The sequence below is a fragment of the Rhinolophus sinicus genome, chromosome 15 (assembly GCF_057876585.1).
Source record: "Rhinolophus sinicus isolate RSI-liver-muscle chromosome 15, RSI-T2T, whole genome shotgun sequence".
Classification (NCBI taxonomy): domain Eukaryota; kingdom Metazoa; phylum Chordata; class Mammalia; order Chiroptera; family Rhinolophidae; genus Rhinolophus; species Rhinolophus sinicus.
Genome location: NC_142515.1, coordinates 118,435,463 through 118,448,969, shown reverse-complemented (window position 1 = coordinate 118,448,969; position 13,507 = coordinate 118,435,463). Strand labels below are relative to the sequence as shown.

At 38.3% G+C, this 13,507-nt stretch overlaps 1 protein-coding gene across 6 annotated transcripts in view; it reads left to right on the top strand.

The window, feature by feature from the left end:
* SCOC (short coiled-coil protein) overlaps positions 1-13,507 on the top strand; it is a 60,990-nt gene that overhangs the window by 18,473 nt on the left and 29,010 nt on the right. For 2 of the 6 annotated variants that reach the window (XM_088792603.1, XM_019730810.3), the window contains exon 1: positions 13,196-13,286. In XM_088792603.1, the coding sequence (XP_088648729.1) occupies positions 13,217-13,286 (70 nt within the window). In that variant the 5' untranslated portion in view covers positions 13,196-13,216. Of the gene's footprint in view, positions 1-13,195; positions 13,287-13,507 lie in introns of those variants that run through there. The other 4 variants (XM_074338499.2, XM_074338502.2, XM_088792605.1 and 1 more) reach the window with 4 other exon arrangements.

Sequence of the window (13,507 nt, the reverse complement as noted above, 5' to 3'; positions counted from 1 at the left end):
CACCAGTTAAAAGACAAAGGATCAGAATTGACTTAAAAAAAAAAAAAGTAAAGAACTCAAGTGTATTCAGTCTATGAGAAACCCACTTTAAATATAAAGGCATATTTAGGTTAAAAATATAATGATGGAGAAAGATATATCATGTATACACTAACAAAGTATTTACATTAACTGTAGACAAAGTAGACTTCATAACAGGAAGCATTATCAGAGATAAAGAGGATATTATGTTATGAAGAAAAACCAATTCTCCAAGAAAATATAACAATCTTAAATGAACATGTACCCAACAACAAACTTCAAAATACACAAGGCAAAAACTGGTAATTATAGGCGAAATTGACAAACCTTCAATTTTAGTTGAAGACTTCAACACTCCTCTCTCAGAAACTGACAGAACAAGGAGCAGAAGACTCAGTGAGGACATAGATGACCAGAACAACTCATCGACCAACTTGTCCCATCTGACATTTCTAGAGCACTGACTCCAACAGCAGCAAAACACCCATTCTTCTCAAGTGCACAGGGAACATTCTCAGCCATAAAAAACCTTAAGGAACAATAGAAAATATACGAAGTATTTTCTCAAACCATATGGAATTCAACTAGAAACGAATAACAGAAAGATATTTATTTGATAAATATCCAAATATGTGGAAATTAAGCAAGACGCGTCTATATCCATGAGTCAAAAAGTAAGCTTTCAGAGGATTGGAAAAATATTTTGAACTAAATGAAAATAAAAGTACAACATATTAAAAATTCATAGGAAGCAGCTCAAGCATCTTTAGATGGAAATGTATAGCCTTAAATTCTTTATTAGAAAAGAGCTATAGAAAGACCTGAATTTCGTAACCTATTTTTCCACCTTAAGAAATTAAAGGGGAGTAAGTTAAGTCTAAAGCAAGCAGATGAAAGGAAATAATATAGAACAGAAATCAATGAAATTGAAAAAAATACATTAAATCAATTAAACCAAAAGCTGATTCTTTGACTAAGTCTTAAAATTGATAAGCCTCTGGTCAGGCTGATCAAGAAAAAAAGAAAGACACAATTTTACCAATATCAGGAATGAAAGAGGGAATAGCACGGCTAACCTCATTAAAGCATAATAAGGGGACACAATAAACAACTCTATGTTCATAAATTCATCAACTTAGATACAATGGGCCAATTCTCTGAAAAGCCCAAACCACTAAAACGTACTCAAGAAGAAATGCTCAACTTGAATAGTCCTATATCTATAAAAGAAATTAAAATTGTATTCTGAAAACTTCAAAAAAGAAAATCCACATGGTTTCATTAGTGAATTCCACAAAATGTGTAAGGAAGAGATAACATCAATTATACACAATATCTTCCAGAATATAGAAAAGAAAGGAATATTTCCCAATTCATTTTCTGAAATCAGTATTACCCTTAAGCGCAAACCAGACTATATACTGCAAAGAAAAGATAACTGTAGACCAAGATACCACATAAATACCCTGTTTCCCTGAAAATAAGACCTAGCCGGACAATCAGCTCTAATGCAGGTTTTGGAGCAAAAATTAATATAAGACCCCGTATTATATTATATTATATTATCATATTATACCCAGTATTATATTATATTACATTACATTACATTGTATTATATTATATAAGGCCCAGTCTTAAATTATAGTAAAATAAGACTTTTACTATATTAATTTTTCTTATATTAATTTTTGCTCCAAAAGATGCATTAGAGCTGATGGTCCAGCTAGGTCTTATTTTCAGGGAAACATGGTATAAAGAAAAAAATTCTCAACAAATATTAGAAATTGAATCTAGCAATATATAAAAAGGAAACTACATGGCCATGAATAAATAAATGAATGAATACAGGACTAAATAAATGAAATAAATACATGACCATAAAAAAATTGGTATTTATCCTAGATTCCAGTAATTTGAGGCTGGTTCATATTTTTAAAAATCAAACAATTTAATTCCCCATATTAACCACCTAAAAAAGAAAAGTTACTCAAAATGGATTATAAACCTAAATGTAAAATGTACAACTATAAAACGTCTAAAAGAAAACACAGCAGAAAGTATGTGTAACCTTGGGTTGGGTAATGAGTTTTTAGATACCACATCAGTCCATAAAAGAAAAAAATTGATGACCTTGGATTTTATTAAAACTTAAATCTTTTCTCTGCCAAAGATATAGTTAAGGAAATGAAAAGACAAGGCAGTGTAGGAAAAAATATTTACAAATGACATACCTGACAAAAAGTTGTATCCAGAGTTGGTAACATCTTAAAAATGAACAATCAGAAAAGAAACAACCCAATTCTTAAAATGGGAAAAAGATCTAGACAGGTATTTCACCAAAGAAGATATCAGTGGCAAATAAACATATAAGAGATGCTCAACATCATTTGTTACCAGGAAGATACAAATGAAAACCATAATATGATAGCGCTACACATTTATTCGAATTGCTAAAATAAAAAAAACCTGACAGCACCACATTCTGGTGAGGATGAAAAGCAAACAGGAACTTTCATTCATTGTGGTTGAGCGCACAAAATAGTACAACCATGTTGAAAGACAGGTGGGTCATTTCTTATAAAGTTAAATATATGCTTATAACCTGACCCAGAAATCACACCCCCAGGTATTTCAACTGAAAACGAGTGGAAGCTTATGTTTACACAAATACTTATATAAGAATGTGTGTAACAATTTTATGCGTAGTCATCCCAAATCGGAAACAACCAAGATATCCTTTCCTTCTACAGAGTAATGGATAAGTGAACTTGACATACCCATACAATGGACTCTTATTCAGCAATAAACATAAATGAGCTATTGATTCACACACAATAACACAGATGAATCTTAAATGAATTCTATAAATGGGAAAAGTCAGAAAAAAGGCTACATATTGCATAATTCCATCTTTATAAAATTATGGAAAAGGCACATCAGTAGGGATAGAAACCAGGTAAGTGGTCTCCAGGGGTTGGGGAAGTGGAGAGGTTTTCTACATAGGGGCTGCACTGGGTAAATTTTAGGGTGACGGAATGTTCTATATGGTACTGGGGTGGCGAGTACAGGACTCTCTACATTTGTCAAACTCCGTAAAACTGTGCACTACAAAGAATGCACTTTATCGTACGCACATTGAAAAAAATATTAACCAGGATGCCGCGGAGATCCCAATAGGAAATGCAGAATAAAACGATTTGCTAAGTGGCAAGTTTGAAAGAGTGTCAAAGGGTAGAGAAAATAAACAGCAATAGTTGTAATGTCATGATTTCAAAAAAGTTGATGTATAACTTCTTTGTTCACTGTGACACATGAAAGCTGTTAATGCGAGCTCCTGAAGAGCACGGCCTGTGTTTGTCTCCCTCTGTAGGCCTGAGGGTTATAGTACAATGTTTCTCAATGTTTCCCCCTTTTAAGGAGGAAAGTTTCTTATGGGCTGTCAACTCACAATGTTGGTATTTTTCATCATCTTGTTTTAAGAGTATGTATAAACTTATACCATATGTACTTTTATGCTGCTAGTTCTTGACAGCGATGAAACCATAACAAAATGAACAAGTAGAAAGGAGACGATAACCCCAGTAAAGCTCAATCTAATACCATTCAATCGGGGAAAGCAAATCACCTCTCACAATGCGGTTGGGTCTTTCGAAGTGGGCATGTCTGACTGCTGTTGGAACTAAGTGTTCCTGCCATTATTGTCTCTTCAGACAATTGCACAAACGTCATTTTTACAGCACACCGTGGTGTCACAGAAGATGGCCTGAAGAGAATGGGAATCACTTCCCACATTCACACCATCCTAACTACTACTAGACCCTATATAATGATCTCAGTGCCATCGGCACCCAGCCTGTGATAAATCAAATTTAGGTTAAACTTGGTCGTTGTCCTCTGAGGAGCGTAAGGGTGAAGACATCACAATGCTGCAGATGGGCAGAATTCATCTTGAGAGGAGGCTTTGCTATATTTGTCCCAAATCTGCCTGCTTTAGAAAATTCTGACAAGCGGAAGAGGCAAACGCCACCCTCACGTGGGATTTCAAAATCTTGCACCATGACAGTGACCTGTTTTGAACTTCTTGGAACTCCCTGAGGTTACAGTAATGCTTTCTACTGTGATGCCAAGACGGAAAAAAAAAAAAAAAAAAATCACTTATACATGGGTAGCACCCATAACTCATCAATTTAAATAGAAATTTTTAAATACATTGTTTGACACTGGATTCTGTTGATTACCTGTGATTTGGAGAAATTTGTGCCATAACAATGAATAGTCAAGTGCTAATTCTGGAGTAATTCTTGCTGTTTTACAATGGTGCAGCCAGTTTTCGCTTGAGTCTGTAACACAGCAAGTTGGGGGCTGGACTCAAGCTGTGTCAGAAGAAGATGCTGCTTTGCATATTTTTCTGTAGTGCCTAGTGTGGCTTCTGGTTGGGCAGCTCAACAGACAAGACAGTCAAAGATCTCCCTGCACTGCACCTCCAATGCCAGCGCCTCGCTTGAGAAACAGTGGTGAGGAAGTGGGTACATATGTGGGTGGAGCCAAATCCTGGCAGCCACACTCACCAGCTATTTTGTCCTTGGGCAAATCACCAGTGTCTCTGTGCTTTCATTTCCTCACCAGTAAAGTAAGGTAAGAGTGATGAGGGTCAAATGAGGACATGCAGGGAACGTCCTAACAGAAATACTAGCACATGCTCTGTAAATGTTAACTGTTATTATTGTCACACTTAACACACAGGATTGGAATCACCCATTTCCCCTCTTTGCTTTAAACACAACCGGCCTATGAGTTTTTGGAGGGCAGAGAAGATCAGTTCCCCTCCTCTGTACCCATAGTCCTGAGCACGCAACACTCAGTCAAGGTGTTTTGAACTGAAGAGAGGGAATAGAATTGGAAAATTGTTCGAGAGAGAGCAAAGAGATTGCACCCAAGCAAAGGGACAAAATGAGTTATTTTCAGTTGGGAGGGGAGGAAAGCTCATATCTGTGTGCCACCTTAGGGGCAGCCTCTGTAACCAACATGTTTTCATCTCAGTGCAATAAACCAATCATCTCTCATAGTTACTTTGAGTAGACTGCTGGTGGCGATTCTGTAACTACAGGTTGTTTTCTCTGTTGCAAAATAAACCTGAATGCTAATAAGCAGACCAATTTTTAAAAAGCCTTACCTAAGGTAGGTGCTGGAAATGTTTTTGCTCTGGGTTTTGGATATATATCATACATCGATAACCTTACAATGTGCACACTTTATTTATAGTGTGATACCTCAAAACAAGAATTGTAAAAGCCCTGGGCCCATCAATAATGGCGATTCAATCTGACGCCTGTTTACAGGATGACCACTGCTGCGACCTTGACGGTGCTTTCCTTGGTACCATCCAACCTACTGCTCCCAAAGGCGTCTCGGGACACTTCCTGCTATTCACTTTGAATAGGCAAAGTCCTCAAGACTTCAACATACTGAAACTTCTTGTTAAAGAGCACCCAAAATTAATGTTCGCACAATCTGTCCACCAGAGGGAGCCAACACAGCCAGAATAATCGGAATAGACTGACCTTCGCAAGCCACCAGTCAAGCTTTTCAGACAGGGATGCAGACGTTCCACAGAAGCAGCTATCAGTTTCTTGGTTCCTAGGAGAACATGTGAAAATACAGCAAAGGCATGTTTAATTCATGACTTTATTCTTCTCCTCAGCAGTAGACATGTTTTAATAACAAGAGGCCACTGACTTTGGGAGCATTAACACTAGGGTAAGGACATGGGCATACAAAAAAAGGTAGTTCACCTCTGAAAACCACTTTACAGATTAGGAAGAATTTTCAGGTGGAGAAGCGGGTGCTGGCAATTTTTCTCCTTAATGCAAGAATTTAATTTATAAAACAGTTTATTGGAGAAGAAAATAGTTTCCACTGAACTGATGCAGGGCCACCATTCCCATGTATGCAAATTATAAAAAGGCACACCTGTCTGTCAGGTCTGGGGCATGGCTTGGCGTGCATAGCATGGGATGGATTTCAGGCCCCACTTTCCCCTACCAGGCAGCTCTGTACAGGGACAACCACACATCTCTATGTGGCAGCCCCCAGTCCGGGCAGAAGTGGCTCCCAAGGGATGCTTGGAGGTGTTTTTAATCCTGCCTCTCCCCCGTTCTCTGATAAAGACAATCATATTTTCTTAATCCAAGACAAGTTTCCCACCCGCCCCCATCCAATCAGAATCCAATCAGACCTTAAGTTTCTCCCATAGCAAAATTCTGGGTCCCCCACCGAGCTATGGAAAGGAGCATTTTCCATCCTGTTCTCTGCTTCCAATCTACCCAGCTGGAAAGGCCTTGCTCATATTTTCCAAGGTACCATTTTTCTTTATAATTTCCATTTCCTGATCACTCCTCAGCTCCTGATTTTTGTAACCATGAGTGTTTCTCATTGGCTAAAAATTTTTGTAGTGGGAAACGGCAACCAGATATTTATTTAAACGTCTTATATGTGACTCTTTCTCAGTCCTTACCTTATTTGGCCTGACACCAGCACTTGACCCTTTTGATCACTCAGTCTTGGAAACAGTTTCTTCATTTAGCTTCTAGGGCTGCTCCTTACCAGTCTCCTGAATTGATTCCTCCTTATGTTCCCGATTTCTAAGTGTTGACATTCAAGAGCCACCCTCTCCTATGCTCTGTCTACACCCTTGCGTAGGTGCTCTCACCTGGCCACGGCTTTTACACGGTATCATAGACAACGCTCAAGTTTCATTGTTATAAAAATGCCTAGCCATAGCAAGTGTTCAATAAATAATTGTTGAAGGAATGTTGAATGAATCTATGCAGTTGATATACTGACTAAAAGTTAAATATACATAAAATAAAACAGGTTAAAATTTGCCTTCAATTTTCCCGTGTTGCCCAAGCAGAACTGGGCATCTTGAAAGGCATGTAAAGAAATACAGTATTTACCCTTGAAGCACAATGAAGTCACATAATATTTGATGAATATTGGCGTATAATCTGCCATCTTTGTGCTCAGTGAGCAGACTGACTAAAGGTAATTGGGCAAAACAGGAGCTACTAACTTATCTTACTTCTCTCCCGCTGGCCTTGGGTTAAACCACAAAACATTATTGTTTACTACACACTTGTTTGTTTTTACCCATTATTATCATATTCTATTACTAAACGGCCTTTGTATACATGTTACATGCCCATTTGAATGAGTATATTCTGAATGACATGGGTCACTACCGTACATGCTGACTAATTCAAGCTGATGTCTTACGAAGGAATATCCATCAGTGAAGAACTGTGTTTCTTTTGATCACCCTGTTGTCAAAGCTAATTGTTTATGTAGAGATTCCTTGATGTGAGCTGTGAGCATGTCAAAGTATATTTACTGAAATTGAATATGTGACTTAAATGACATCTAATTTAACTATGCTTCTGAAAACCAAAAGATAAATCCGTGTAAAATGGTATAATTAAGAAAAAATGTTTACTTAAAAACACCACACAAATAGCTAACCTGGCTAGTAGCCTAAAGAGCACAAATCTAAAATTTCCTAATAGTTCATTTCTTACATAGTTTACTATTTGATCTCTACCTTTAAAATGAACACATAAAAGTAAAAATACAGCCGGCCCAGTGGCTCAGGCGGTTAGAGCTCCATGCTCCTAACTCTGAAGGCTGCTGGTTCGATTCCCACATGGGCCAGTGGGCTCTCAACCACAAGGTTGCCAGTTCAATTCCTTGAGTCCTGCAAGGAATGGTGGGCTCTGCCCCCTGCAACTAGCAACAGCAACTGGACCTGGAGCTGAGCTGCGCCCTCCACAACTAAGACTGAAAAGACAACAACTTGAAGCTGAATGGCACCCTCCACAACTAAGATTGAAAGGACAACAACTTGACTTGGAAAAAAGTCCTGGAAGTACACGCTGTTCCCCAATAAAGTCCTGTTCCCCTTCCCCAATAAAATCTTTAAAAAAAAAAAGAAAAGTAAAAATAGTATTAATGAGACTGCATATTTAATGCCTGCATGACAGAGGCCATGCATCAGGGTGGCTGCAAGGTGGGCTTTGGGCCGGGACTACTGATACGAATCCTGGATCTACCACTTCCTGGCTGTAGGTGTTGGGAAAGCTATTTTGTCCACATATTTCTGTTTCTTTATAGGGTTGTTGTGAGGAATAATGAGATGGTTATAGCTAAGACACGTAGAATAGTGCTGAGCATAGAATAATCACTCAGTAAGTACTAGCTAGTACTATTAGCTACATACAATGAAAATAAAGTACTGCTATCACACCGCAGCCCCTTTTGTTGCTAATAGGCTGGATTAATCCAATTTGCACAAATTTGTCAACAATATCCAAATAGTTTCATGTAAAATTACTCCTAAAGAAAGAGAACCTATTATACAGCAGAGGAATGCTTAGCACCTTCTTTAGAGACGCTCGTTTCTCTCCAGGAATCTGCTGATTACGTACACTTCAGATGTCATAACTGATACTCAGAGCCCTTGGAGACGTTTCCTGGGTTATTGCTTCAAAAGAGCTCTGAGGAAGCCCACAGCAAACACTGGCTCCAAAGTGTTTCATTATTAATATTGATATTTTGAGGACGTGACAAAAGAATTATGAGAAAATCCTGATTAGTTTACTAATTCTCTGCATTTTATACTTTCTTCAGCTCCATAACTGCCAACACTCATTAGTATGCTCACATGTGTGCACACACACACATTTATAACTCACATTACCCGTTTAAAAAAATGAGATGGCTTCTTATATAAATTTATTAACCTCAGTGTTCATGTTTTGAATCCTGTTTTAGGAAAGATTATATTATAATAAAGATTGGTATCCTTACCTTAACCTCATTTCTAGACTTAATAATTGTATGAGATACAGTAGGTATGATACAAGGTCCATTCCAGCCTTATTAATTCTACGATACATGGTAGACTAGTCTTATGTTGAATTTGAAATTGTAGAATATGTTAAGATTTAGGGTACTTAATTCAATTCATTCACTTACATTATGGAGAGACGGGCAAACCATGGATAATTTTTTTTTTCCTAGGTGGATTTTCTTAATCTTTTTTTAATTGAAGTGAAATTCATATAACATGCAATGAACCATTATAAAGTATACAATTCAGTGGCATTTAGTGTAATCCCAATGTGGTTAAACCACCACGTCTCTCTAGTTTAAAACTTTTCATCATCCCAGAAAAACACCCCATACCCACTTGGTAATCACTCCACATCCCGTCCTCCTCCAGCCCCGTTTTCTGCCTCTCTGCTCCTGACTATTCTGGATTTATCATATAAAAGGGTCATATAAAATGTGCCTTTTGTGTCTAGCTTCTTTTACTTAAGGAAGTTTTCAAGCTTCATCTAAGTTGTCGCACGTATCAGTACTTTGTTCCTGTTTATTGTTGAACAATATCCCATTATATTTATATTTTTATTAAACAATCTGTTTATCCATTCATCCATTGATGCATTTGGGCTGTTTCCACCTTTTGGATTTTATGAATAGGGCTGCTATACCCATTCGTAAACAAGTTTCTGTGTGGGCATATGTTTTCACTTCTCTTGGGTATATACCTAGAAGTGGAATTGCTGGGTCATATAGTAACTTTAGTTTAACTTGAGGAACTGCCAAAATGTTTCCACGGTGGCTGCATCATTGTACAGCAATGGACAAAGGTTCTTATTTCTCCACATCCTGGCCGACACTGGTTCTACATTTTTGTTGTTCTCGTTATTAAAACCAGCACTGTGGTACCTCAATGTGGTTTTGATTTGCATTTTCTTAATGATCAGTGATACTGAATGTCTTTTCATGTGCTTGTTGGCCACTCGTGTATCCTCTTTGGAGAAATGTCTCGTCACATTCTTTGCCCTGTTAAAGAATTGGGTTATTTGTCTTTTTATTGCTGAATTGTAGGAGTTCTTTACATATTTTTATCAGATATGTGATTTGCAAATTTTTTCTCCCATTCTGAATGTTGCCCTTTCTCATTCTTATAATGTCCTTTGATGCATAAATGGTTTTAAATTTTATAAAGTCCAGATTATCTATTCTTTCTTTTGTTGCTCATGCTTTTGGTGTCAAATCTAAGAATCCATTGCCAAATTCATGCCAATCCTCAAATTCATATGGAATTGCAAGGGACCCCAAATAGTCAAAACATTATTTAAAAAAGACAAAGTTGGAGTACTCACACTTCCTGATTTCAAAACTTATCACAAAGCTATAGTAATCAGAACAGTGTGCTACTGACATAAGGACAGACATATAGACAAATGGAATAGAACTGATTCTAGAAATAAACCCAACATCTATGTTTTTTGATGAGGATGCTAAGACCATTCAATGAGGAAAATAATTTTCTCTTCAACAAATGGTGTTGGGACAAATGGATATTGAAATGCAAAAGAATGGAGCTGCAGCCCTCCCTCACTCCATATACAAAATGAACTCAAAATGAATCAACAATTTCAATAGAAGACCTAAAACAGTAAAACGATTAGAGGAAAGCATAGGTGGAAATCTTCACCATGGATCATTTAAGCCCACAGAGAATTCTCCACTCCAGTGCAAAGGGGACATGTTTGTCCATCGTAACTTTAGCCCAAGGCTCGGGATGGCAGCAGTGCTGATTGACTTGAGTTTTATCTCTTCATCAGCATTGTCCTGAAGGTCATCAGAAAGGAGGCAGAGAATCAAGAGCCTAGGCTAATCCTAACAAAAAGTACAATTGGCCGTGAGAAATAAAAGTAAAACCCAAGCACACAATTTAAACCAAAGGCACCATTTGGTTTCTAAATTCTTTTTCCAGGTTGATTAATTCTTCTCTTCCACCCCCTCCATTACCCAATAATTTTTTTATGAGTAGTTAACGTAGTGGTTAAGGGCACAGACCCCGTCTCCAGAGCGCCTGGATTCCAACCCGATAGTAAGCTTGACCACTGACTTAGCTGCTTGTCTCTTACTGAATCTCTCTCTATGCCTCAGCTCCCTCAGTCTGCATGAGAATATCAGTGCCTACCTCATGGGGTTGTTGCCTAGCACATAGTAAGGACTTCTTAAATATGTGCTATTGTTGCTAGGATGGATGGATTAGGCCAGAGAAGTACTTCTATGCCTCCTAAAGTACTGGTCCATGATTATTGAGTTGCTAGAAAAAGCTCATATGGTGGCTGTGATCATGAGCCTTGCAGGCCTCCGACTACAGGGAGTGCAATTGATCAAGGGCCCCAGCTGCCGTGCACTGATGTCCATCACCCCATTTGCAGATGCCGCACTTCCCACCAGCAGCTCCCAGCCAGTAGCCAAGTGTTGCAGGAATCTAAGGGAGGCCATTCCTGGGAGGCACAGGACTCCTCTATGGTCAACTTCTGCTCCGCACTCTTTGACGACCTTGCCGAAACTTCCTCAGTCTGAAGGACAAGCTAGACCTTCCAGCCTGCTGTGTCTTTGCTCTGGGTCAGTCTTGCATCATGGTCTGAGGGCTCTACCAGCTTTCCCTGGCTCCTTCCCTGTTTTCTCTCACCATTCTAATCCCATCTTAGGACTTGATTCTCAGTGGACTTGAAATAACACAGTCTGCCATTCAAAGCTTTCTCAGATGTGGCCTTAACCTATAGTCTACCTTATTTCCTACCTCATTTACATCTATCTTCCACTCTTAATAACCCTTTACCCACAGCTGTTGAGCTGGCACTAACGCTGTATCCTGTCTAGATGCCAAACCTTATCTTCAATGTAATGACAAATGTGCCTAATGCTTTCCCAACTCTGAGCCTTTGTCCATGCCCCTCACTGAGAAAGCACTCACCACCTGGCCATTTATACCTATTGGATTCCATTTGTCATTGATCATGCATCTCAAATGTCACCTTCTCTAAGCCTTTCAAGACCTGCCAGCCAAGTATACTCTTTCCCTTCTATAAACCTCCAGGACTTTTGCCTTTGAGCTTTTTTATAACCTTATTAACTATTTCTTACCTTGTAACCTATTACCAGTAACTATTTCTTACCTTGAACCCTCCAAAGTCCCCAGCTTGTATAAACTAGGCACCCCAAATTTGTAGAATGTAATTGAAAAATTAGAGGAATTCTATTCCAGTGAATTTTTTAACTTGCAGGATTTCCAACAGCTTACATCCACTTGGCTTGATATAGCAACAGTGAACTCAAATGCATTAAAAAAAAAAAAAAAAAAACAAAAACAAAAACAAAACAACAACAACAAAAAAACCCATATATCGAAACACTAGGGCAGAAGGTAGCATGTAGTAACTCAATTTTAGCATCTGCTTAAAACTCTTCATCAAATTTGGCTGATTTTTTCCCCCAAAAGATGACATGAAATTCTCAAATGGTTTTGGGTTTGTTTCTTATATATGAATGTAGACTAGGGGACTAAGAAAAAAGAGTTGTAAAAGAATATAGCCCTTGCCCTAAAGGCTGGCAAGGTCAACATTCCTCCCCTCGGGCTCCTCCAGAAATAGAGAAGGGAGGTCCCGTTATTTAGTGAACTTTCATAGGGTAAGGACTATACACGGTAACCTGAGCGTGTACTGATGAGCGCAATACTTAGAGGACCTTATTTCCTGATATGCCTGGTCACCTGTGGTCATTACTGCGGTTGACATGTATCAAACACATATTATTCACTTTTAATCCTTACCACAGACCTATTCTTGTATAGGACAGGACATGGAGGCTCTGTAAACAAGTCATGTTGTTAGGTCACTGGCCAAAATCCTTGAGAAGTTTATTGTAGATGTCTAAACGATACGCTAATTGTATAAAATTCAATTTCTACCCCCAAACTTACCCCAGTGCTTTTTTGGCAAAGTTCTTGGAAAATTCAGCCCAAGAAAATGGTCATTACATTGAAGGCAAGGTTTGGCATCTAGCCAGGATACAGCATTAGTGCCAGCTCAACAGCTGTAGGTAAAGGGTTACGACTCCTTCACTCCGGTCTCTAACCATTTCTGGTTAAGAACATAACACTCAGGTAAGAACTTCTCAGGTGGAAAGCAGGAAGAGGATGGCTAGTGCAAGGATCAGATAGCACCTCCTTGGACATTCATCTATTAATGATTTAACAAGGGCGATCACGTGGGACAACTGTCATTTTTCTCTGCCCTCGTTTTTCTAACAGACCTGAAAAGTGAACAAGATGGACGGGTCCAGCAAAGAGGAAGAGGAGGACAGCACGTTCACCAACATTTCTCTTGCAGATGACACAGGTAAGGGAGAACCTGATGAATTCCAAAACATGCAATTCAGCAACTGCAGTTTTTAAAGCAGCTTTTAAAAAATATTAATATAACTTTCACTATTTTTCTTATGATAGTAAAACATACTCATTGTAGAAATCTTGAAAAAATATAGCTACCAAAGTAAGACAAAAAGTTGTTATTTAAGAGCTATTTTTCTTTCTTTTCCAACTAAGTGATTGTTTTAAAAG